Source organism: Drosophila innubila (assembly GCF_004354385.1).
Source record: "Drosophila innubila isolate TH190305 chromosome 3R unlocalized genomic scaffold, UK_Dinn_1.0 2_E_3R, whole genome shotgun sequence".
NCBI lineage: Eukaryota > Metazoa > Arthropoda > Insecta > Diptera > Drosophilidae > Drosophila > Drosophila innubila.
This window is the reverse complement of record NW_022995380.1, coordinates 30,538,599-30,564,282: the sequence shown is the minus strand read 5'-3', so window position 1 is coordinate 30,564,282 and position 25,684 is coordinate 30,538,599. Positions and strand designations below refer to the sequence as shown.

At 28.7% G+C, this 25,684-nt stretch overlaps 1 protein-coding gene across 2 annotated transcripts; it reads left to right on the top strand.

Annotated features, from left to right (window-relative positions):
• Positions 1 to 291: 291 nt before the first annotated feature.
• On the top strand, positions 292 to 24,844 carry LOC117790584 (elongation of very long chain fatty acids protein AAEL008004). Of its 2 annotated transcripts, none has more exons than XM_034630067.1 (6): positions 292 to 769; positions 18,719 to 18,856; positions 20,520 to 20,627; positions 20,689 to 20,769; positions 22,074 to 22,535; positions 23,961 to 24,402. In XM_034630067.1, the coding sequence occupies exons 1-6, from the start codon at positions 767 to 769 to the stop codon at positions 24,180 to 24,182; spliced, it is 1,014 nt and encodes a 337-aa protein (XP_034485958.1). In that variant the 5' UTR covers positions 292 to 766; the 3' UTR covers positions 24,183 to 24,402. The 2 variants fall into 2 exon arrangements, with proteins under 2 accessions (XP_034485958.1, XP_034485957.1); XM_034630066.1 differs by lacking the exon at positions 292 to 769 and adding an exon at positions 4,251 to 4,663 and having other exon boundaries at positions 23,961 to 24,844.
• Positions 24,845 to 25,684: the final 840 nt, after the last annotated feature.

The window sequence follows — 25,684 nt, the reverse complement described above, 5'->3', positions numbered from 1 at the left end:
AACGCAGCAGACAAAGTAAAAGAGAGCGGTGAGCATGCGCTCTCAGGTACACACACACATACATTAACGCTGACAGCTGGCAAGCTGTATGTGCGAGTATGTGTTGGCTTGCTCACATACATGTGTTAAAGCTGCGCTCAGAATTTATCGAAAGCTTCGCTGCGCTCACCAAAAAAATACGTCTGCGCTGACGTTGACGTTGACGTCGCGACGTCGCTGCCGCATCGTCGTCGTGTGCTTCGTATAAAAGTAAAGCGACAGCGTGAAATCAAACTTATTTCAGTGTTTTTGATTTGAATGGTAAAACGTACGATCAGTCGAGTCGAAAAATCAGATAGCGAGATTTAAACTGAGAGAGAGAGAGAGAGAGGGAGATAGCGTTATACTTGAGACGGGCCATCAGCAAATCAGGCGAAACAGTTAACAGAATTGGTCAGTTGGTCAGTCAAGTTGGCCAGCAGCGGAAGCTGAAGCTGAAATCTAAAGTTGTGACTGTGATTTAGTTAACAAATATATATATATATAAATTCAAATGATATATATTTAAATATATTGTGAGTGTGCAACTAATTAAAAAACAAATAATTTTATAACTATTCGAGCAACAATTACAAGTATTAAAGTCCAATGCAAGCAGCAGGATAATAATAGTGTAAATAAACAAAAAATCAAACAAAGTGTTTAAGTGCAAATTGTTACTGATCACTGAAAAATCTGGAAAAACTGAATTCAACTACAAACGAAAGGAGTTAATTAAACTTCAAAAATGGTAAGTGTTTTAATTAAATAGGCTAACTAAAATTCTAATCCGAAAAATCTAAATCTAAATCCGAAAACACCACTTAATAAATGTTAGCTTTTATAATTATATTTGATTTATTTTATACATTCAAAAATATTATTTAAAGTCTTTTGGATTTTTTTTTGGTTTATTACTTTTATTTCTATTATTTTTTTCTTCAAATTGTTTTATTTTCATGTCATTTATTTTATTGTGAAATTCTTGTAGTCATTAATTGTTTTAAATTAACGTTTAGTTGTTGTGAAAAACCTTTCGTCTGCATTTTGTTTACGTTTTAATTCGTGTTTTTGCTCAGTGTCAAGTTCTTGACTTTGCTTTTCCTCCCTCTTGTTGTGTATCTTCAAATGCTTCTTTTTCTGCAGAAATGCAAAGAAAAAGAAGCAACAACCACAAAATAACAGTTCATATTTATCAAGTACAAATTTTCAAAAGTTTTCAATGTCTTTTCTGCACAATTTGCAGCGCACAGAACTTTCCAAGCTTTCTTCTTCTCTTTTCTTTACTCTATTTTTTTCTTTCTTTTGTTTTTATTGAAATTAAATTTTTTAGCTTTGTGGGCGATTTTGATGATTATACTTGTGATTTTCTTTACTTTTTTTCTTTTTTTTTCTTTTTATATTTTAACTTTATTTATTTAGCTTTGTATTATATTTGATATTTTTCTATATATTTTTTAAATTTCTATTGCACAAAATATATAATTGTCTTAAAATGATTTTAATTTATTTCTTATATTATTTCTAATTTTATTATACTTGTCTATGACTTGTTAATCAAGTTAAAATGTAAGAAAAATTATTTTAAACGCTTTTAATTTGTCACTTTTAATTAACCTTATTTATGTTTTGTTTATTAAATTAAATTGTTTAGCTTTCTATGCGACTTTGAATTGTGCTTGTGATTTTTTAATTTAAAATATAAATTTGTTTGAATAAATTAAATTTTCTATCATAGTACTTGTGATATTTTTTTTTTAAATATTAAAATGTTTGAAGATTTTTTTTTAATTTTTGATTTTTCTAAGCGATTTTTTTTTAATAACTTAAATTTTATATCTAAGCGGTTTTGATTTACATAAAATTGTGATACTTTTTTTTTAATTTTTAAAATTTTTTAAATATTTTATTTTTTTTTTTAAATTTAATTTGTGTTTTTCTATGCGATTTTAAATTGTACTTGTGATATTTTTTTGTGTTATTTGTTCTAAAGACATCTTTATTGGGTTCTGTTTTGCTAAAGCCATTCAACACACACACACATTTGTATATATATATATAAATATATATATTATATATTATGACCAAGCTGCAAACGCTGCAATTTATTTGTTTTCCATCGTTTGCGTCTCGTCTGTTTTGGTCAAAAGCGAAGGCCGAGGTTGCCGAGGTTGTCTAAAAGGCCCAAACGGTGGTCAGTAAGGGGGAGGGAGATGGTAAAGGGGAGGGGTTAAGTCTGGCTTGGCAACCTTTCATACGGAAATGCAATGGAGCTGCTGCTGACCTTGAATCTTAACTGGATAACTGAATAACTGGATAAGTTGCTTCATATGGCATTTTTGTTGTTTTTTTTTTTTTTTTTTATTACGAGCATTTTGCAGGTGATTGGATCGAGATTGGCAAGTGAAATGGATCTGACTTCAGGGCCAACAATCGCATCCGATTGCAACAACAACAACAACAAGTGAATGCCTTGCTTATTATTCGCCTTGTCTTTTCTTCCATTTTTTATACACATTATTTTTTTACTCATCATTGGGCTTGTGTAGAAATCCCATGATTTTTATATTCATTCAGCAGCTGAAGCTGCAAATGCGACAACAACAACAGCAACAAAAAAATGAAAATAAAAGAAAGACACCAAAAAACTGTGCCTTTTTTTTTTTGGTTAACCAATCGTGGCTTGAAGCTTCAAGCTGTGGCTAATGAGCCACTAGCCAAGCGCCCATTGCAACATTTTGTACTCAAAAATAAAAAATAAAATAAAAAAAAAAGAAACTGTGTGCTTAAATCCTTGGCTTTATCTTTATTATTTCACTCTCTGGTATTTTTTATTTCACAATTATTTGTACAACTCTATTTGTTATATTTCTTGTAATTTTGCATTGCATTTTTGACACTGAAAACACACACAGAAAATTGCAACTGTTGACCAATAAATTGTTGACATAATTTCTGTGGTTATTTTTACCTATCCTGGAAACAAATTATTGCTTAAATTTAACAATTGTTGACTAGGCCAATACTTAATATTTTTCATTTATAATTTATACTCTGAACATTGTTTTTAACATAGGATTATTATTAATTTAATAGTTTTATTTTTACATTTTGTTTGAAGTTTTAAATAGTTTAATTCAGACAATTTATTTTAGTCAATGTTAAATAAATATGTATATAAATAAGCTGCATTTTTTTAACAATTATTATTCCTGAATTAAGTTAAATTTTTTGCATCTTTATAAATTGTAAACTGTTAAAAATTTAATATAACTGTAACACTTTTAAACTTATTTCCTTACACTTTTAAAATATATACTTTCTGTTCAATTTTGGGCGACATTAAATAAATTAAGTAATAAATCATTTTGAAAATAATAGTGCTTCGTATTAAAAAATGTAAGATAACTTTAAATAAATAAAAAAATATATTTTATGTATTAATATATTATATATATTTTTAGGTATTTAAACCGTATTGAACAGCTTTATTAAATGGTTTTAAAATTTGTAATTTTGCATTTTAAAATAATTTTTGTTCTGAATAGAAAAGAAAATTTAATTTTTATATAAATAAACTTTATAAACTTATAATCTCATTTTTTATTCTATTGCACTTAATTGCTGGCTGTCAACTGATTTTAGTTTATTTTATATTTTAATGAATATATGACATAAATAGATACTGAAGCAAATAAATAAATAAATAAAAATGTAAAGTTGTGTTTAATAATTTTCTAATTTAATAATTCACTTGTAAATGTTGTTTACAATTTTTTTTTAAATTTGATTTTAAAGTCTAAATAACTTTATGCTGTCGACTCTTTTAAATAATTTTATTTATTTAATTAAATGAGTACATATAGTAAATAAATAGTAAAATAAAAATGTGTGTAAGGGTAAAAATATATATAGATAGATAAATAAATAAATAGATAAATAATTTTACTAGGCCAGTTGCCTCAAAGTGTGAGTAATGATAATAAAAATGGATTTTAATCAAACGATTTGCTTGCAATTGCTGTAAGCGTCCCAAAGAGAGAGAGCGAGAGAGAGAGAGGAATCGTTGGCAGCGACGTCTGCGTCAGCGTCAGCGTCGCAGTCGCTGCTAATGTTGACAGCGCTCAGCTGTTGAGAGAGTGCGATAAGCAGCTGTTGTTGTTGTTGCTGGAGTTGTCGCATGTGACTCGATGGCGTTGTGTGCGCCCTGTTAGTACAACGCGACGTATGCGCGATATTGCAATGCAACAAATTTCGCTGCATTCGCAGCATGTTGCAAAATAATAATCATCATCATAATAATAATACTAATACTAATAGTGCTATTTGGCCAAAGGTTTATTTATTGTCTGACATTGAATTTGTGCGTGCCTTCATCAGCCTATTTTTCTACACACACGCACACACACACACACAACAAGTTTACCGAGTGTGTGTCCAAACAGTTAACTCTTTTTTTTCGTGTTGCTGTACAGTGTACACACACACACACACATATAACGCTGAGTAAATCGCGCTCAAGTGCTAAAAAAAAAAAAAAACTGATAACTTTTAGTTTTTGTTTTTTCTCCAAATAAAAAAAAAGAGGGAAAAAATCGTGTGCACTATGACGTTGACATCGGCTTCTTATCGTCTTATCATTCATGTGAGTTCCAGGTTGATAATTCAATTATTGCCCATTTAAGATTAGGGTATTTATCGTTTGCGTCTATATAGAGTTTTACATTTTTTTAGCTGTTTAAAATTAAGGGAAATACAAAAGAATTTTAATCCTTAACTTGTATTATTCAAAATCAGGTTTTACTTTATATTTTTTTTTTTTTTTTTTGGTAAATACACAATACTAAATTAAACGTAAATTTATAATCGAGTTGACATTTAAAGCGATTGAAAAGCAATTTGTGAGGAATGCAACTTGATAAAAAAAAAATGGAATGTAAACATATTTGCATTAAGACGTAATACTCTATGTATTTAGCCTAACAACAGTGCCTCTTAATTGACAACCCTTTGGACTTGTAACAAACATTGAATTGAATAAAATTTAAAAGTCATCGTACCTTTTCTAAACGTGTTGCAATTCTATAAATAAATAAATAATTGTGTGTGCATTGCGAGTGCAATGAATCGGCATTTTAAATATTCAGTTAAGCAGAAAAGAAGACTTAAGAAAAAAAATATTATAAAAAATTGTGTTGTTAATGTCAGAACACAATTTGAATGTTCAGAAAATAAGTGAGAATAATGTGTTTGTTGCTTGACAAGATATTTGCATATACAAAAAAATAAATAAATAAAAATAAATATAAAATATGTAAATTCGCCAATAAAATGTCAGCTGAATTGATGGGCTTAAACAGGAGTGGGAACTTGTTAACGCAGCTGTTAAATACAGTAAGCATTTGTGCAATTTCCAACTTGCAACTTGCAACTTGAAACGCGCCAAAAACGCGGGGTGGCACAGTGAGCGGCACAGTCCAAAATCAAGCGAATGCAAAAGCAACAATAATAACAACAATAACAACATATGCTTAGGAGGGGGGTCTTGCACCAATTACTTGGCATTTTAGGCCAACTCTGCGACGGTTAAGTCCGTTCAGTCACTTGATTGCCAAATTAACGCGATTTGTTGTTGTTGCTCCAAAAGTCGCGCGGGCGCACTCGCTCTTAAAGTCTTCTTTAGTGTGCAGAAAAAACAAGATATATGTATATACACTTAGTCAAATAATTTGTTTGACAAGAAAAAATAATAGCACATATTTGTATTTGTAATAAATCAACTCAAAATTTAAATAATTTATAAATTTAAAATACAAAAAGAGCACTTGAAAAAAAATACATGTAAGCAATTTAAAATTTAGAACTACATTTTTTGTAAAGTTAAAAGCTGTACAACAAACTTAACCAACTCAAATTTAAATAAACAATTAGAATAAATTACATAAATTTAAAGTAGAAATTATGAACATTAAAATACCTATAAAATTAGAGAATAAGATTTTAAATTTACACAAATTATATAAAAAGTTTGCATATAAAATTTGAAGTTTATAAACTGCACAAATTTTAAAAAATTTTAAATGTAAGACTAAAAGTTTATTAATTTAAAAGTTTACCTTGTATTGTACGAAAAAAATAATAACATAAAATACAAAAAAAAGTGTTTTATTTTTTTGTTAAGTAAAACATGTTTATTTTTTGATTTTGTCAAAACAATTACTGAACTAACTGTATGTATAAAAGTGATATATACACTTCGCGCTTATGTTTTTTATTTTATTTATTTATTTTATTTTATTTTATTTTTTTTGGGTGCATTTGTTGCAGCAAGTGCAGCAAAGCGGTTTTTTATAGTTCGCGCGATTACGAAATCGCGCCAGGCTGGCAGGCAGGCGTCTTCGGCGCGGTTTTATACGCGCGCGTTTTTGTATTGACTGCAATTAATGTGCAAGCGAATGTGAATGTGAATGTTGTGCAGCTCGTGTTGCATTTTCAACTTGACCCACAATACAACTGCAACTGCAACAAGTGGCAAGCTGCAGCATAAGCAAAAAACAAAAACAAAGGAAAACAAAAATATATGTTGCTCATTTCTGATTAATGCTTTTAATTTTTTTCTCTTTTATTTTATTACACAAATCGTGGCTCAAATTAATGGGCAGCTAATTGCATTTGCTTAAAGCTATGTGAGAGACTGTGTGTGTGTGTGTGTGTGTGTATTGGTTTACTCGCTTATTGCATAATTCCGCTTATTAGACTGAGATGCCGCTGCTGATCGAGTAAAAGTCTCGAGTCTCAAGCTGAACCTGAATTTATTTGGACTTCAAAAGCGAGTTGCACACACACACACACACACACACACACACAATACAAACACACACACACACACACACACACAACTGCGCTCAACTTGACCTATAAATTGATTTTAATGTTGTGCAGGTTCCACAATTCATTTTCGTTTTCTTGTCTTTTCTTTTTCATTTGCTTTTTTTCGCCGTCTTTTTACCCTCGTCTATTCAAAGCGCAGCAGTTTTTTGAACATTTGCTTTATTTTCATGAATTTGTCAGTTTTGCTTGCTTTTTTGTGGTTATTTACCACAGCAACAGCAAAAAAAATGGTAATTTCATTTATTATAATATGTATATATTTTATTTTTTTTTTGAAATTTTACTTATTAATTGCTTAAATTAATTAAATTTAATGTTGTGCAGACCTTTTAATATTGTTTATTTTGTCTTTTCTATTTTTAAGCGCTGTAATTTTTAGCTTTTTGTAAATTTTCTTTTAACTTTAATTTTCAATAACTTTTTGATTTATCTTACTTAAATTATTTAATTGTATTTTTTTTAATAACCACAACATTTAAATATCTAGTACAGTGTAAACTTTATTAAATTTAATTAATTTTGTTTTATTTTTCTTGAAATTCTTGGAGTTTTATTTATCAAACTCTTAGAGTTTCAATTAATTTTATTTGTATTTTTCGCTTAAATAACCACAACAACAAAATTTTGAGCTTTATTATTTTTATCAATTTTTCTAGCACTTTTTGGAATTATTTTTGTTTTATTTTATTTTTTGCTTAAATAACGACAACAACAAAACTTTGAACTTAATTATTTTTATTAATTTTTCTAGCATTTTTTGAACTTCTTTTTAGCAATTGCTTTCAGTTTTAATTGATTGCATTTATTTAATTAGTATTTATTGCAAAATATATATAACAAAAATTAAAAGTTGACCAACTGCAACAAGAGATTTATTTTTATATATTTTCCAAAATGTTGATTTGAATCGCTTTTAGTTTATACAAGTTTCCGGTGTTGCCCTTTTATAAATTTTTTTTCTTTTAATGCTTTTTGGGTGGTCAGGAAAGTAAAAGTGTTGAGCTGCAGCAATTAAACGCATTTAAAAAGTATTATTATTATGATTTTTTGATGGCTTAACAAATTGCATGAAATTGCTGAGATGATGACAGTTCTCTGTGCTCTTATATAAAAAAGACTTTGCCGCCCAGCTCAATTAAAATAAATCAAATACAAAATTAACCCGTTGACAGCATCCCAAAATTATTTCATACCATTCCCGACGCAATAACGTAATTTTATTCAGATTTTAAGTCGATGTTGGACATGGAGTAAGAGTTGAAGTTGGCAAAAAAAAGAAGAGAGATATAAGCCAGGCCAACAGACTTGGCCTGGTTGGCCTTGTAAAGAGAAATATATGTGTCTCTGTGCTGTGTGTGTGTGTGTGAGTGTGTGTTAGCTTTATGTGCATACTACAACAATTTGGACTGTCCAAGTTTTTTGTTGCCTCATCTTCTCATCGCTGGATCAACACCTTTTTATCATCTTGTATTTCTCAGCTGATGCTGTTGTTGTTATTGTTATTGTTGTTGTTGTCTTCCCAGTTTTGCATTTGAAACTTGTATTGTTTGTTGCTGTTTTGTTTGTCTTAATATTGAAGTCTGTTCAGTTTTTGTCTTGATTTAATTAATTGCCAAGCTGTTGTAAAGTGTTAACAATAATAAAAATATAATAATAATAATAATATTATTATTTGTATTTTATTTTGTATTCAGCCATTGTTTCATTTGGCGTTTTATTAACAATTTAATTGTATTTGTTGTTAAATATATGCAGCTTTTTAACATGATTACTCGATTTATCCCAATTTTTTGTCTTCAAAGTTAAGCAACTTTTAAACAACATTGTTAAGACAATCAAACTCATTTTGTCAGCTTTTTGTCTTAACAATTCAGAAAATAATTTATACTGCATTAAATTTAAAATGCAGTTGAATTTTGATTGGCAAGCCAAAAGTCTTGGCATTGACCAAGGTGACCTTGTTGACCTTAACTATAAATTTTCAGGTATTTCTATTGCAACACTCAAGGCATTAATTATATATGATTAGTAATTTTATGAACTTTCCTCTAGAGTCTATTAAAATTTAATAGAAATGTTTCTGATTACTAGTAATTTAAATCTCTCTTAATTTGTTGGGTCAAATAAGCTGTGAGCCACTGTATTTCTTTTTATGGCCTAGCTCAATTTTTCAAAATTAAACTTCAATATTTTACTTAATTTTAAACATTAACTGACCAATCAGCGCTTAAATTTTATATTTATTTTCTTTCCATTAAAAGCTAAATTCATTTAAATTTTGTATTGTATAAGCGCAACAATTTGATGTCATATAATACATATTTCTCGTAATTTCAATCACCTCTGTAGATTATTAATAATTTTCTCAAAATGCTTTTTGGACTCCAGAGTCTAGAGTCTGTAGATATTTTATTGTATTTCAATTACTTTGCTTTTAAAATTATATAAATTGGTTATTAAAATGAGTCTTTAAATAACTTATATCACAAGTTTTCTTCCAAATTCTATCTGGAATTTCTTAGTGTTATTTTTAAATTATTTTAAGCGAACAGCTAATAATTTTACTTGCTTCCTTTGTGACTTAAGATATCTTAGATAAATGACATATTCTGTATTCCTGACATTTCTCTCTGAAGTCTATTGATTTTTAAAAAATATTGTTGTTTACAAACTTTTAGGCTTATTTAAATTGTAGAAAATTTTCTGTGACTCCCCGCTTGAGTTTAAAGATTAATTATAAATATGCAGTTTAATTCCCTCCTTAATTTTGTAAATACTTCTGAAATTACTCTTAATATTTCAAATAAATATTGATATTTTAAGACTATTTAAATTGTAGAATCAATTTCTAAGACCTCCCTCTTGTGTTTATTGACCTTATAAATATGCCATTTAATCCCTTCTTGATTCTATTAATATTTCAGAATTTTAAGTTTAGAAAAAATATCTGTTACTGCCCTCTTAAGTTTATAGTAACCCTATAAGTATGACACTTAAGCACTTGTTGAATTTATTGATATTTTATATGTATTTTCTGAATTATTCGCTTTAAAGATTATTCAAAATGTAATAGGAATGTCTGTTACTTTCCGCTTGAGTCTGAATATCTCATATATCTGACACGTAATCCTCTTGATAGCCTCTTGAATTAAATGACATCTTACTCGTATTATAATAAGTATTATATTGGGGGGAATTCCCCACAAAACTCAATTGATATATAATAATAATTGCACTTTTCTCTCCGAAGGGAAAATCACCTTGAATTCTCGTGTGTGTGTGTGGAAACTTTTCAATTTCAGCAAATTGACAATGAAAAAGTTGTTGGGTTTTTTTTTCACTTTGTTTAGTTGTTTATAGGGAATGATTAAGGCCTAAAGATGTGTCCGCATTTAGCCAGGTCGTTTAGCGCAACAATTAGCTGAAGTCAAGGCGTTTATTTTTATATTTTTGTTTTTTTTCTTTCTTTTTTTTTTGGGCGTTAATACAAAACAGGCATTGTATGGCTGAGTTAGTCATGATTTTGACAGTAATGGGTAGATTAAAGGGGGGTGTGTAAAAAAGGGGATTGGGGGGGAGTCGCATCAGTCTCAATAATTGACATGGTACATTTTTCAGTTGCGTCTCTTGCGCTTATGGCGCATAATGAAGCGTTAAAATGTAACGCGCAACAGCAGCAACAACAACAACAACAATAGTAACACACATAAAAAAATCACAACAACAACAATAACAATTACAAATACCTTTTTACACTTGCCGCTTTTGCTGCTGCTGCTGACGGAAGCATTTTTGTGGTCAGTGTACTTTTTTTTTTGCTTTTTTTTTTTGGGAAAGCATTTGGCTGCGCGTGTGAACCAAAGAAAGCCAAAAAATGAAAGAAAACATAAAAAAGGGTCAAGACAAGAGACAAGAGATGCTGCCGTCGTCGCGACGCTTACGCAAACAGCACCCCTCTCCCTTCCTCACTCCCGCTCTCCCTCTCTCTCTCTCTTATGTAACCCAAAAAAAAAAAAGAATAACATTTTTAACTGGCAGATTTGACGCTGTTCAAAGTCCACCAAAAAACCAAAAATTTGACCAACGCGGCAATTGGCGAAAATTCTGACAATCAAACCAAAAGCGTCAGCATGACAAGACAAAAAATCAAATTGGCAAACAAATAAATATATATACTAGAAAATACATATTTGTTAATATTAATGTATATACAGTTAATCTAGCAAGTGTTTTGAGAAAATACCAATTTATTTTAAATTAGTTAAATTCGTTGAAAACTATATTTATTCTATTAATTCGTTCTAAGAACTATAAACAAGAACAATTAAATATGTTAAAAAATAAAAGTACATAAAAATATATATTTTGTGCACGAGAAATTAAACATTAACATTTACATATGTGTATATATATTTTTTAAATGGTTTAATTCGTTGAACATTTTTTTTTTAACTTGTGAGAACCATAGACAAGAACAATAAAATAAATTATAAAAAAAAAATGTAGAAAAAATATATAGTTTTTCAATAGAAATTAAAGGTTCATATTTACATATTTATATATATATTTTCCCTATTTTCAACTTGTTTTTAGAACCATAGCCAAAAAAATAAATATTAAAATAAAAATTAAAAAAACCATATTAAAGAACTATAAACAAGAACAATTAAATCAGTTAAAACATAAATGTTTATAAAAATATATATTTTGTGCACGAGAAATTAAACATTTACATAGGTGTACATATATTTTTATAAATGGTTAAATTCGATGAAAATAATATTTGTTTTTTTAACTTGTTGTAAGAACCATAGAAAAAAACAACAAAATAAATTATAAAATAAAAATGCATAAAAAATATAAAGTGTTGCAATAGAAATTAAAGGTTCATATTTACATATTTATATATATTTTTCCCTATTTTCAACTTGTTCTTAGAACCATAGCCAAAAAAACAATATTAAAAAAAAAATTCAAAATAAATCCATAGTAAAGACATGTATATTTTTTGTTAGAGAAATTGTGTACAGTTTTGATTTTGTCAAAACACTTGATAGTTTAACTGTCTTGCTTAGCTTAAGAGCAACTTAATTAATTTACACTTTGTGAGCTTTTTGTGTTGGTCAGAACCTGGCGAGAAGTTGGCTAAAATTTCCATGCCATCATTTTTGGCCGCAGACTAACACATATATTAACTATAATTAAGTTTATGCCTTAGACGTTTGTCATAAATACCGGTTATATTTGGATTTGATTGTTTTTCTGCCAGCTTTTGTAATTTTTTTAAATTTTTATTTAGTTTTTTCTTTGGTTTTTTTGCTTAACATTTGAGAGAAGTTCAACAAACCGCGTCAAATATCGGATGAAATTTTAATATAATACGATTTGCATGATTTGCTTACAAATAGCCAAGTTTTATTGTGGTTGTTGTTAGTTTTTTGTGTAAAGTTGTTGCCCACCCAGAAATCAATTGCATTTATTGCTAAATTAAATATAAATCAATTGCGCAGCGAAAGAACAGAAAATTGTGAGAAATAGTGAAACAGTTCAAAACAAAACAAATTATTGCAAAGCAAAAAAGTGAAATAGCAAAATTCAAATTCAAATGCGCAAAGCATTTAAAGTTGTCTCATTAGTGTCATTTACAGTGGCTGTCAAACTGTTGCGACAAGTGGCAACATGTGCGATCAATTAATGCGGATGTTGTGCTCACAACAAATGCAAAAACATTTTCAACGGCATTTTATGACTTGCGTTATTTCCTGTTATGAACCCACGCCCTATACTCTGCGCGTATACCCTGTAAACGGGCAGACGGAGGTCAAGTTTGTGTCTTAAGTCTTTTGTTTTGCGGATTAAAAACGATTTGTGATGACGATAAAAAGATTTGTACAAACATTTTGGTTGACTAGGCGGCTTGCTTACGATATTGCATGATTGATCGATTGATCGATTGATTGATTAACTGATTGATTTATATTATATTTATATATCGAGAAAATTATTAAAAGTTCAACATAAAATTACAAAAATTAAGATTTATATCAACAAATAAACACAATTTGTAACTGAATGATTGAATGATTGACTGATTGACTGATTGATCTAAATTATATTAATTTTATTTTAAAACTCTTAAGAGTTTAATATATACAATTTAAAAAAGAAGTTGTAGATAAATATTTATTTTAAAAAGAAAAAAATTTATAAATTTAAAACAAATAATAATAAGCTATACTTATTCAAATAAATCTTAGCAGTACAAGTAAATATTGTAAATAAATATTATTTATTTTAATAAAAATGCATATAAATTAAAAATAGCTAACTAACAAATTATTAAGAGTTCAATACAAAAATTAAAAAAATAAGTTTAAGATGAACTTAGCCTTAAGTTAAACAATTAAATTAAATTTTTTTTTGGTTTTTCAAAAAAAAATTAATTTTTAATGTATATAATTATTATGTGTATTATATATCTATATATAACGTAAATTAAATTAAAACAACAAAATTGCAAAGTAATATTTATGTTTAAATGTAAATTATCAACTATATTAACTGTTATTAATAATTTCGACATAGTACTTATTTTCCAAAACTGCTAAAATAAATACTTTTTATTTTATTATTTTACCAATATTATTTTCACTTTTCAATTTAAAATTAAATAAACAATTAAATTACATTCAATTAGGAATTTAAAGTAAAGGTGTTTTCAAAAAGTTGAAAGTCGATTTCCGCGTAAATTGTTTTGGTTAATCAAATTGACATATTTGGGTCCAAGACACGCCCAACTGTTAACAATTCTATAATCGAACTACACGGAAATGCGCTGACAATACTGACAGACAGGTGTATAGTGTAAACTGACAGACAAACTGTCCGACTGTCAGCCGGACAACACAAACAATTAAGTTTAATTGCAGTTGTGGTTTAGTTGACTCTGATTCTCCAGTTAAATACCTGTTAAAATGTGTATTATTTAAGCCGTAATGTGTTTAATGTGTGAAAAACTGGTTTAATGACGATACATCAACGCAGATATGGCTGATATAGTTAATATAAGTTGATATCTTTAGTAATTTTCCTTAATTAAAATCATTTGAAGAATGGGAAATTAATGCAGCCCCTTAACTGACCTGTATAACTAAAAAACAAGATATAATTGAACAACAAATGCGACTTGCACAATAATTATTACGTTAACATATAAACTATTTAATAATAACTTTAATATTGCTAGAATTTCATTTTCTTTTTGGCATTAGATTTACAGCGGAAATTCCAGCTAAAAGCACCGGAAACACTTTTATCAAATTTACTTTTTACTCCATTATTTTTAGGCGTAATTTTGGTAAAAAAATTGTAATTAAACACGCACACATAAAAAGTGAAAATCTCGCTCTCTCGAATTTTGTAATTAGATGCAATCAACGTTGAAATCTACAGTTAAAGTCTTTCGTCTACACAGACTGTGTGTCTTCTGAGTCTTCTGAGTATTCGGAGTGTCTTCTGTTTGAGTCATGAATCATACTCATGATGACAATTCGATATAAGGTCTTAACACACGCTTCACTGAACTTATTGCGTCATAAGTACATATAGTATTTTTTTTTTTTTTGGCTTTTTTGCCAGTCATCATTTTGAGCGGGCGCACAGTGCGTATGCGTGATATGCGCCATGTAATATGGGCAAAACTAAACGATAAAACTGCAAGTCTTGCCACACACACACAAAAGATAACAATAAAAAAAATATCAAAAAAAAAAAAATCATGAGAAATGCCAAGCAAATAACTTGATGCGATTCTTCAAAGCGGCAATTACAGTTACTTCTCGGCACGCTGGCCACGCCCACCGTGGCTGCAACGTGCACTGCCTAATGGCAGACACTGTATGTGTGTGTGCCGCCATTAATGAGCCAAGTTAATGCCATGACTTGGCTTTCAACGCTTCAACTTCAATCGACAAATGAGCATTGTTTTGCCAGACAGACACACAGACTGACTGACTAATTGACTGACTGACTGACTGACTGACTGACTGACTGACCACCTCAGCGCCATGACATGCAGATGAATGGCCCAAACAGGTGGCCAAAAAAGGCCTAAATGAGACAACAAAACTGAACGTGTCGAAAAGTGCAGGATTAATTGACCGCATTTCGAAATGTTAAATAAACTCTATAAATAAAGAAAAGTGCTAACCATTAAAGTTAACAGAAAATTATGCAAAAATTTATGTAAATATTTGATTAAGAGAAGGTCGAATTCTTTATCATCGTAATATGATGTAATAATGCAAATGGAAAGCAAAGAAATTACACTTAAATATCAAGTTGTGAACTCTTAAATACCCTTGCAAATTATTTTCTATAGCTTACTATTTTATAGGTGAGGGCTATCCTATTAATTATATTTAATGACTATGAATAGTGGGCACAAATACTTAATTACAGTTTTAAAATTTGTAATGTAAAAATACACATTTAATAATTATAAAATGGAGATTGAATTTTACAAAGAAACATTTTTTGTATTTAATAATTATAAAATTGAGATTGAATTTTACAAAGTAACATTTTTTGTGGGTATTCAAAATTGTAAGGATTGCTTCAAAAAAATGCACAATTAAAAATATGTAAATTTAAATTGCTTGAATTGAATTGGCACAAAACTGAATTTAATAATAATTTCTGTCCGTCTATCTATATAAAAAAAAAGTAAATACCCAATAAGTTTAAATTGATAAAATTTTTGTTAACATTTATAAAAGACATGTTTAAACAAAGATAAAATAACTTTAATTCAGACTTTAACGAAATTTGCCTTAACATAATAGTCTTATCAAAAAAAAAGGGTAGATTGTCTGAAGTGTGCTTTTTTGACTTGCTATTATTTAATAGAAAATTCTTAGGAACGAAGAAAACATTTATTTTATTATTTATGTAGTACTGGAATTATATTGGGAATAGTATTGTATTTATTTGAATTTCTTTCAAGCGCTAAAGTGCATGAGATTATCCAAGGTTGACTCACCATACAAAAAAAAAATGGAAATACTTTTAATTTATTTAATACAAAATTATTAAGCACAAAGAAAAAATTTAATTTTTTATTTATGGATTTTATTTTTTTTTAATTTTTAATTTTTTTTTTATACTGGAATTTTATTGGGAATAGTATTATATTTATTTGAACTTCTTTCTAGCTCTAATGTGCATGAGATTAATTAAGGTTGACTCACCATAAAAAAAAAAATTGCAAAATACTTTTAAAATATTTAATACAAAATTATTAAAACGAAGTAAATATTTATTTTATTATTTATTACCTATGTACTACTGAAATTATATTGGGAATAGTATTGTATTTATTTGAATTTCTTTCTAGCGCTAAAGTGCAGGAGATTATTCAAGGTTGACTCACCATATAAAAAAAAATTGCAAAATACTTTTAAATTATTTAATACAAAATTATTAAGCACGAAATTAAAAAATTTTTATTTTCTAATTATGTAGTACTGGAATTATATTGGGAATAGTATTGTATTTATTTGAATTTCTTTCTGGCTCTAAAATGCGTGAGATTATTAAAGGTTGACTCACAAAATTAAAAAAAAAAAATTGCAAAATACTTTTAAATTTCTTAATCGTATTTAATTAAATAATCTTCAGGAAATTCTCTTCCGATTACTCTCAAAATAAGTTTGCATTCCATTCCAGAGAAGCATCACGTTTTGCTGTAAAATGTCTAAATTAATTATTGAGTAAACAGTGTGTGCGAAATGTATGTGTACCTGCACATTAACTACAATTTCATGATTGCATATTTGCAGTCGTGTTGCACATTAAGAGATAGGGTTAATTTGAAGTGGAGGCAACTTTAAGTAAGCAAATTGAGTTTGATTATAGACCGAGACGAGATCCGAAGCAAAGTCCGAGAAAAAGTCCGAGTACAAGACGGGAACAGGTCGCCTACAATTACTGGGGTGTAGAATGTAGTAATACAGGCCCCCCTCTGGGTACTATGGAATGGAAATTCACGAGCAGCGTGCTCTGCAATTTACAGCTAATTAACTTTAAGACACCTTCTCCCACTTCTTAACAATCGTCAATTGGTAAAACACAATCCAATGTGCAATGAATTTGTCTGAATAATAATAACAGAGATTGGCGCTTGATTGTTTAAACAATAATTAGCATTAGCATAACTTGTTTAATTTTTAATTTTTCTTTTAATAATACACATTTTTTGGATTTCAACTAATTTACAGAATGCATTCCACAGCACAAAGTCAAAGTTCTTTTCCTGTTCCTTGTTTCGCCTTTGTTTTTAAATTATCGCAACGTATTTAATGCTATAGCTCAAAATCAATGGAGGCCACTGCCCCCAAAAACTGCATACGGAAATTCACTGAGAATGTTGTTAGCGCGCCAAAAAAATAAAATACAAAAAAAAAAAATAAAAAAAATAAAATAATATATCTCGTAGCCGGTTTTCATTATTCGCTGTGGCATGTTGCACAAATTCTCCGCAACCTCAGATCACTGGGTAGGTGGGTCCAACTTTACTCGTAATTATTATCACATATAAGGCCAAGCAGACAATAGATAAATTATATTCCGCCTCCCCAACTCCACAAGCTTGTCAACACCCCTTTTTCATGCACCTTCGAACCTTTTGATTTTGGGCTTAAATTGATGGATTTCACAAATTGCTACACTGTTAAAAAAACAAGTTTAATTTTATATTAAAATCATTTTTTTATTTCTATACTTTTTAAAATTTTGCATATATTACTAAATTACTTTTTGTACTCATACAAAAATACCATTTCAAATAGTAAAAAATAATAAAAATAAAATATAATAATATACATATTTACTTACTATTTAAATTTGATCATATATCAAATATATGATCATATATCAAACTAGATTCTAAATCACTTTGATTTATATATAAAAAAAAAAAAAACCTGTTCAAAAACAATAGTAATCAGAATTTATTTATTTGTTTATTTATAAGCTTTTAAAGTGTTTACAAAAAATTTATTAAGCAATTTAATATTAATTAAAACTTGACCTTTCGGCTTGTAGTTTATATTTGTTGATTTTGTGAGTTTAACCTCAGTATTTTTCTTTATTATAAAATGTAGTCTAAAAAACTGGTTTTATAGCATTAGTCGTAAATAATACTTTTTTTTTGTTAGTTGTAATACAGTTTATATTTATTAGCCAATTTATTAATTAAATCTATATACTTACATTTTTATTTTATTTTTATTAGTTTCACGATAATTATTTTAAAATGTAGTCTTAATCACATTGATTAAAATAAAAACAAGTTTTTATAGTAATAATATTGTAAATTACTTACCATAAATAATCCGCTAATATTTAGTATCCAATTATATATTAATTAAATAATTATATGTTGACATTTCTATTTGTAATTTATTTTGTTAATTATGTGTCAGGTTATTATTTGCATTATTTACAATAAATTTATTTTTATTAATATGAAAATATTTATTAACTCAATATTTCTAGAATCTGTAAGATATGCTAAAAATTATGTTTTGTAACTGCAACCTTTGTTCAAATTATTTTAATTTGAATGCAATTATTTTCCAACAATAAATCTCTCAGTATAGATTGTGAGGCGTGAGAGTGTTGCAATTTTTGACGTTCATTTATGTTGATTTGACATTTGAACCTACATATATGTTGGCTTATTGCTTAAGATTTGCATATATTTTTTTTTGTTTTGGTATTAATTTTATGGCTTTTCTTGTTGTTGCAGGAATACCTCTCACAGTTTTACGATGGCTGGCGGGATCTTATGGACAACAAATCAGATCCGCGCACCCGAGACTATCCCCTAATGGACTCACCATTTCCAACGATAGCAATCAGCTTGACATATGCATATTTTGTAAAGGTAAGTGGAGAAGGGAAATCACCCAATACATATGTGTACATATATGTACATTTAAGCAGAGGGAGCATGTCTTTAATAGGCTACTGTTAAGCTATAATTATCCATTCAGTCCAGTCTGTGATTGAGGGGGAAAAAACCCAAATGAACACGCAGCACTTTAATGATGATGCTTCTAGAACTGTAGACTGTAGATTGTAGACTGTAGAATCTAGAATCCAGATATTTCCATTTGATGCTCATCCACTTGCTACATGGATGCATTTTACAGCCTCTTAAGGGCAGCTTAAAACAAGTTTTTCGTTTTTTATTGCATTGCAAAAAAAAAACAAAAAAAAAGAAAGAAAGAAAAAATAAAACAATGAAAATAAAATAAGTTCAGGGCCATTCGAGCCATTCGACAATCAAACTTAATCAGTCGGCCAACAAGTCAACGAGTCAGCGAGTCAATGAGCCAGATAGCCAACGGTCCAGCGTGTTGAATATGTTGAAATCTTTGACCCAAGTGGGCCAAAATTACATATGCAAAAATGCCCAAAATGAGTTGAAAAAATCGATTTCTATTTAGGTTTCAGCTTTGCATTGGTTTACATTTATTTGCCTTTTTTTGTTGTTGCTATATTTTTTGTATTAAGATACGATGTGCCGACACACACAAACATATGCATGTAATCATTTAAAAAATTTAAACATTTAAATGGCTTTCACATAGCGGCCAAAATACAAAAGACTTAGGCAACGAACTTGTCCCAAAATCAACAATCCGATTGATTCGTTAATTGCAGCATCGCACCTTTGTTTGAACACGCTGCTGATCATGTATTGTACGAGTATGTATGTATGCAATGCTCAAAAGCAATTAAAAGCAGTGCACACAATGCCAGCTAACGGGATGAACTAACAGTTAAGCCAAGTCAAGAAGTATAAAAGTGATTGGGAAAAAATAAAAAAATTGTGAATTTATATATAAATTGAAAGATGAGTATGTGGATAGAGGTATAATTACAGAGAAGGATACATTTTGAAGGGTTTTATTCAATATTCTTGCTATTAAATATGTTTTGTAATACATCAGAAAACTGATAAAAAAAAAAATATAAAAAAAGTGCGAACATTGATTAACATAAATATTTAATTGGTTTTTTTAATGCAAAATAAAAGTGTTTTATTCTTTTTAATTTTAAACATTTGCTATAGAAATTATTTTAGAAATTATCATGAAACCTTAGTCACAAATAAAAACAATTCGATCTTAATAATGATACAGAAATTAATAAGTAGCTAGATATTTTTTATATTCTTCAAAAATTTTGTTATAAAAAATGGTATAATTACTTCAAAACTTTAGCAATTGAATATATATATATATTTTTTTTTTTAAATTTAGTAAGAAATAATATAAATTAAATAATGAAGTGAATTAGAATATAAATCCAAATATAAATATCTGTGCATTTATATCAAGTTATTTCTTAATCATTTTTTTTATTTTTAATTCCTATTGTCAAATATATTTTACAATTTAAAATGGAATAGCCGCAATTATAGATATCACCAATTACTTAAATTTATAAGTATTCAATTCTTTTGAAGTGTACTGCATTGAATAAACTCTAATAATTTTCTAATTTTTCCTTTCTTTCTTGGCTTTTTCCATTTCCCTTAGGTTCTTGGTCCCAAACTCATGGAAAACAGAAAACCCTTTGAGCTGCGCAAAGTGCTGATTGTATATAATGCGGCGCAGGTTTTATTTAGCATGTGGCTCTTCTACGAGGTAAGCATTTTTTATAGACATTCTCTTCACAATTCTCACAACTAAACTCTCATATTTATAGTCTTGCATAGGTGGATGGCTGAATGGCTATAACTTGAGATGTGAACCCGTTGATTATTCCTATTCGCCGCGTGCGATACGAGTGAGTATATAAACAATAAAATATATATATATATAAGAAGGTTGTGTATAAGATACACACACACATACACAGTTGAGTGTATTCTTGTGTTTAGCAATTTCTTAGTCAGAATAAATCTGTAAAATTCTTAGTGTTTGTTCAGTGTGCCAATTTTATAAAGCATATATTAAGACAACCAGTTTTTTATTTAGTATTATATTATTTTTTTTGCTGGCTTAAACATAAAGGTTATAACGGGAACTGGTTCTTATGCTAATCAATCGATGACAAATAGCGTTGCCGGCCGGTCTGAGTTCTATTGACATATTTGAAAAGGCCTCACGTGTCGCCAAGCGGCATTTAGTACACTCTTAACCTGGTCAGCCCAACTGGCCAACATGCCCAATAGAAAGTGGCAAAAATCTTCGAGATTGACAGAAATTTGCATATAATTATAAATATCTGAAAGAATCATAATGTTGGAGAAAAGAATGCAGCTGTTTCTCTGTCGCCAAGTGACTACAAATACCCTGTAGTTATTTTAAGTGGACAGTATTAAAATTATGTAATATGTTGAAAAAGATATTTTTTAACTAAGTAGACATGGATTTATTTTTTTTTTTAATTTTTCCAAAACTAGATAAAAATATATAGAAAAATTCTTGAGTTTATTTAAACATAAATCATTATCTTTTCTATCAAACAAATTAAGTTTAGTTCTTAAATTTGGCCCAAAATAAAATTAATTGATTATTTAAATATTCACAAAAATATAAATAATACTCATATTAATTTTACATATGATTATTAAATTAAATTTGAAATGTAAATACTATTTAATAACTTACTTATTTATATCAAGTAAGAAGAATTATATTTTATATTTTTTTATGTTAGAAGTTGCTATATTCTCTGACTTTTTTCAGAAAATAGATAAAAATATAAATTTGAGTAAAATATAAAGAAATATTCTTGAATTTATCAAATTACAAATATACATTATTTTTAACATAACAATTATTTTTGGGCCAAAGTAAAATAAAATGTTAAATTTTATATTCACAGACTGTATTTTTCCAAAAGTGATAATTTATTTTACTAAAATCCTTTTTATCCAACAAATTAATTTTTAATCATTAATTATTAAATCATTAATTTTATATTCAGTGATTTTAATAAAATAATATTCCTATTTTGGTTTTTAATGAGGTTTATTAATTTAAATTTGAAATTTAACTATTGTTTAATAACTTAGTTATTTGATAAAAATCAAACTCACTAAAAATGTAATTTTTTTTTAATTTTGTATTCTATTTTACTTACAGACTGCATGGGGCTGCTGGTGGTATTATTTCTCCAAGTTCACCGAGTTCTTCGACACGTTCTTCTTCGTGATGCGCAAGCGGTACGATCAGGTGTCGACGTTGCACGTGATTCATCACGGAATCATGCCCGTCTCCGTGTGGTGGGGTGTTAAATTCACACCTGGCGGTCACTCGACCTTCTTTGGCTTCCTCAACACCTTTGTGCATATCTTTATGTATGCGTATTATATGCTGGCTGCCATGGGACCAAAAGTTCAGCGCTATCTCTGGTGGAAAAAATATTTGACTGTGATGCAGATGATACAGTTTGTCCTCGTTATGGTGCACTCGTTCCAGCTGTTCTTCAAGAACGATTGCAACTATCCAATTGGATTTGCCTACTTCATTGGCGCCCATGCGGTCATGTTCTACTTCCTCTTCTCCAACTTCTACAAACGCGCCTATGTGAGGCGTGATGGCAAGGTAAGTCCACTTGCCACATCTGGCAACGCTGATTCTTTGAATATTCTTGCAGGAATTTTAAAAACAAACTTAAATTATGTAAACAGTTTAGAAAAATCAGAAAAATTATAGAAAATAAAATAATCATTATCATTATTATTGATCAAAAGGCTGACCAACTTCACACTGTCATAACTTTATAAATACTGAACCGATTTTCAAACGAAATATCATTTTTATCAAGATTCGGCCTCGAAATTCATTCTGCATTCAAATTTAATTTAACTAAAAAAAAAAATATTTTTCCCTCAAAATCTTGGTTTTGATTTTTAAGCAAAGGGTCCCCCCTTTGATATTTTGAAAATTCAAAATTTTAAATCGCAAGTTTTCACTTTTATTCAACTCCTTATACCGTAATTAGTACAAAACAACACTTTAAACTTGATTTGAGACGTTTCATTTTTCTGTAAAAAATCAAGCTAAATCTGACAAAAATTTTGACTTGTAAAGTTACTAGGTCAAGGGTTGAACCAACTTCAAACTTTCATAACTTTATCAAAACTGATCCGATTTTCAAACGGAATGTCATTTTAATCATGATTCAGCCTCTAAATTCATTCTGCATTCAAACTAAATTTATTAAAAAAAAAAATTATTTTCCCTCTAGATCTTGGTTTCGTTTTCAAAGCATAGGGTCCCCCCTTTGATATTTTGAAAATTCAAAATTTTAAATCGCAAGTTTTCACTTTTAATCAACTCCTTATATCGTAATTAGTATAAAACAACACTTTAAATTAGATTCTGACAAGTTTCATTTTTTTGTAAAAAATCATGTCAAATTAGACAAAAATTTTGACTTGTAAAGTTGCTTGGTCAAGGACTTCACCGACTTCAAACTGCGATAACTTTGTCAAAACTGATCCGATTTTCAAACGGAATGTCATTTTAATCATGATTCGGCCTCTAAATTCATTCTGCATTCAATTTTAATTTATTTAAAAAAAAATATTTTTCTCTCTAGATCTTGGTTTTGATTTTTAAGCATAGGGTCCCCCCTTTGATATTTTGAAAATTCAAAATTTTAAATCGCAAGTTTTCACTTTAATTCAACTCCTTATACCTTAATTAGTATAAAACATCACTTTAAACTTGATTTTGAGACGTTTCATTTTTCTGTAAAAAATCAAGCTGAATCTGACAAAAATTTTGACTTGTAAAGTTGCTTGGTCAAGGACTTCACCGACTTCAAACTGCGATAACTTTGTCAAAACTGATTCGATTTTCAAACGGAATGTCATTTTAATCATGATTTGGCCTCTTAATTCATTCTGCATTCAAAGTTCAATTATTTAAATAAAACTGTTTTTCCTCCAAATCTAGGTATTGATTAATTACTTCGGAATAAAGAAAATCTGTGCTAATTTGATGTTCTTTTTTCTTTTTCAGGACAAATCGGCCGTTATGGCGAATGGACATGCGAATGGGGCATTGAAAAAAGACGACGATGCGACGCAGAAACAAAAAGGACATTTTAATAGCACCGTCAACAGATTCCAGAACACATTCAACAAATTCACAACCGAGATGTGCAATCCAGCATTGAATTCGAATACGAGACAGCGGATTCTTTCTAACGGGAATGGGATTGGGAATGGGGGCAACAAGTGAGAGGAGAGACGTCATAATGCCGTCATAAATGCTAGCCAAACAGCCAGCCAGCCAGCCAACCAATAAACCAATAAATAAATAAACAATAAAACAAAGCATAAATTAATTAAATGTACCAATTAAATTACCGTAACATTAAATTAATTATAAGCATAGGGAGTCCAAGTGTAATTCTAAGCAAAATAATACGAAAAAAACAAAACATTTTTAAAGAAAAATAGAAAAAAAAAACATATACATATATTGTCATAGAAATCCAAATTGTAGCAATTGCACGTATAGGCCGAGCTGTAATATATATTTTTATCTATACTACATATATATATCTATAACTCTATTTCTATATAGCAAACTATACCCCTCTCCCTCCATTAGCCGCTTGCAAAGCAGATAAAGATACTTTTGTAAAACATTATTATCGTAATAACATAAGAATTTTGTTGTTTTCAATATAATGCAACACTATTATATAAATATTTTATATATACATATATAAATAGATTTATACAATTTGTCAACATTCAAATTTCATCAATTTTATATGTATTTTTTATGGTAATGCAAGCAAAATAATTTTTGATACGTGTTTAATTATTTCGTTGGATTTTTCTGATCAACAGAGATGTGTTTTTTATTTTATAAATAAAATCGAGATTGAAAAACTTGTTGTGTTTCTTTAATTGCTTTACTTGACAGTCTTTTCAGTTAATTAATAATACTAGTTGCAACGTATGAAGTAATTGAAAGACTAAAAAGTTTTACTAACAATTGTCATGATGATAAAGCATTTACCAAAAAGCATAAATGAATAAAATGTTTGTATTATTGGACACTGACTAAGCATAAGATACTTGTATGTTATTATGCATTATCAAGTACGACTGTTAATTAGGCAAAGAATTACAGGCATAAGTGCAGTTGATTGCATAAAAAATAATTCGTTTCACTGTGAAAAGTGCTTAATTTTGAATTTCAAATTATAGCGCGCTTATTTTTGGTATTTTAGTATTTTTCAGCTTGGATATTTTATCCATTTGCAGACTGCGGTCAGGCAACGTTCGAGCGCTGCCACATCAGTAAAAAAAAAGAGCACTCTTGTTAACTTAACTATTTTATAGCTAGTTTTGGCCATTTTCAGAGCTGGGTTGCTAGAAAAATTTGAAAATAGCTTTTAGTCGGAAATCTGGCTATTTTAAATATATATTGCGCTATAATTTGCTATTAGTATTTAAACAGCTATTTTGTCCACCAAAAAGCTGGCAACACTGATCGCTATGCGAGTAACTCTCTCTGAAAGCGCACAGCCCGTGACGTCACAAGTGTAATAGTTTAACGCCAATTGAAAAATATCAAATAAGAATATAGTTTTAGCGCAAATTTGTTATTAATTACTTAATATTTAATTTTATTTAACACTAGCAGGTATTTGTCGCTTGAACACATGCATTCATAATACAATTGAACAAATTGAGAGCACTCTCTGAGCGGTCGCAACCTTGTTA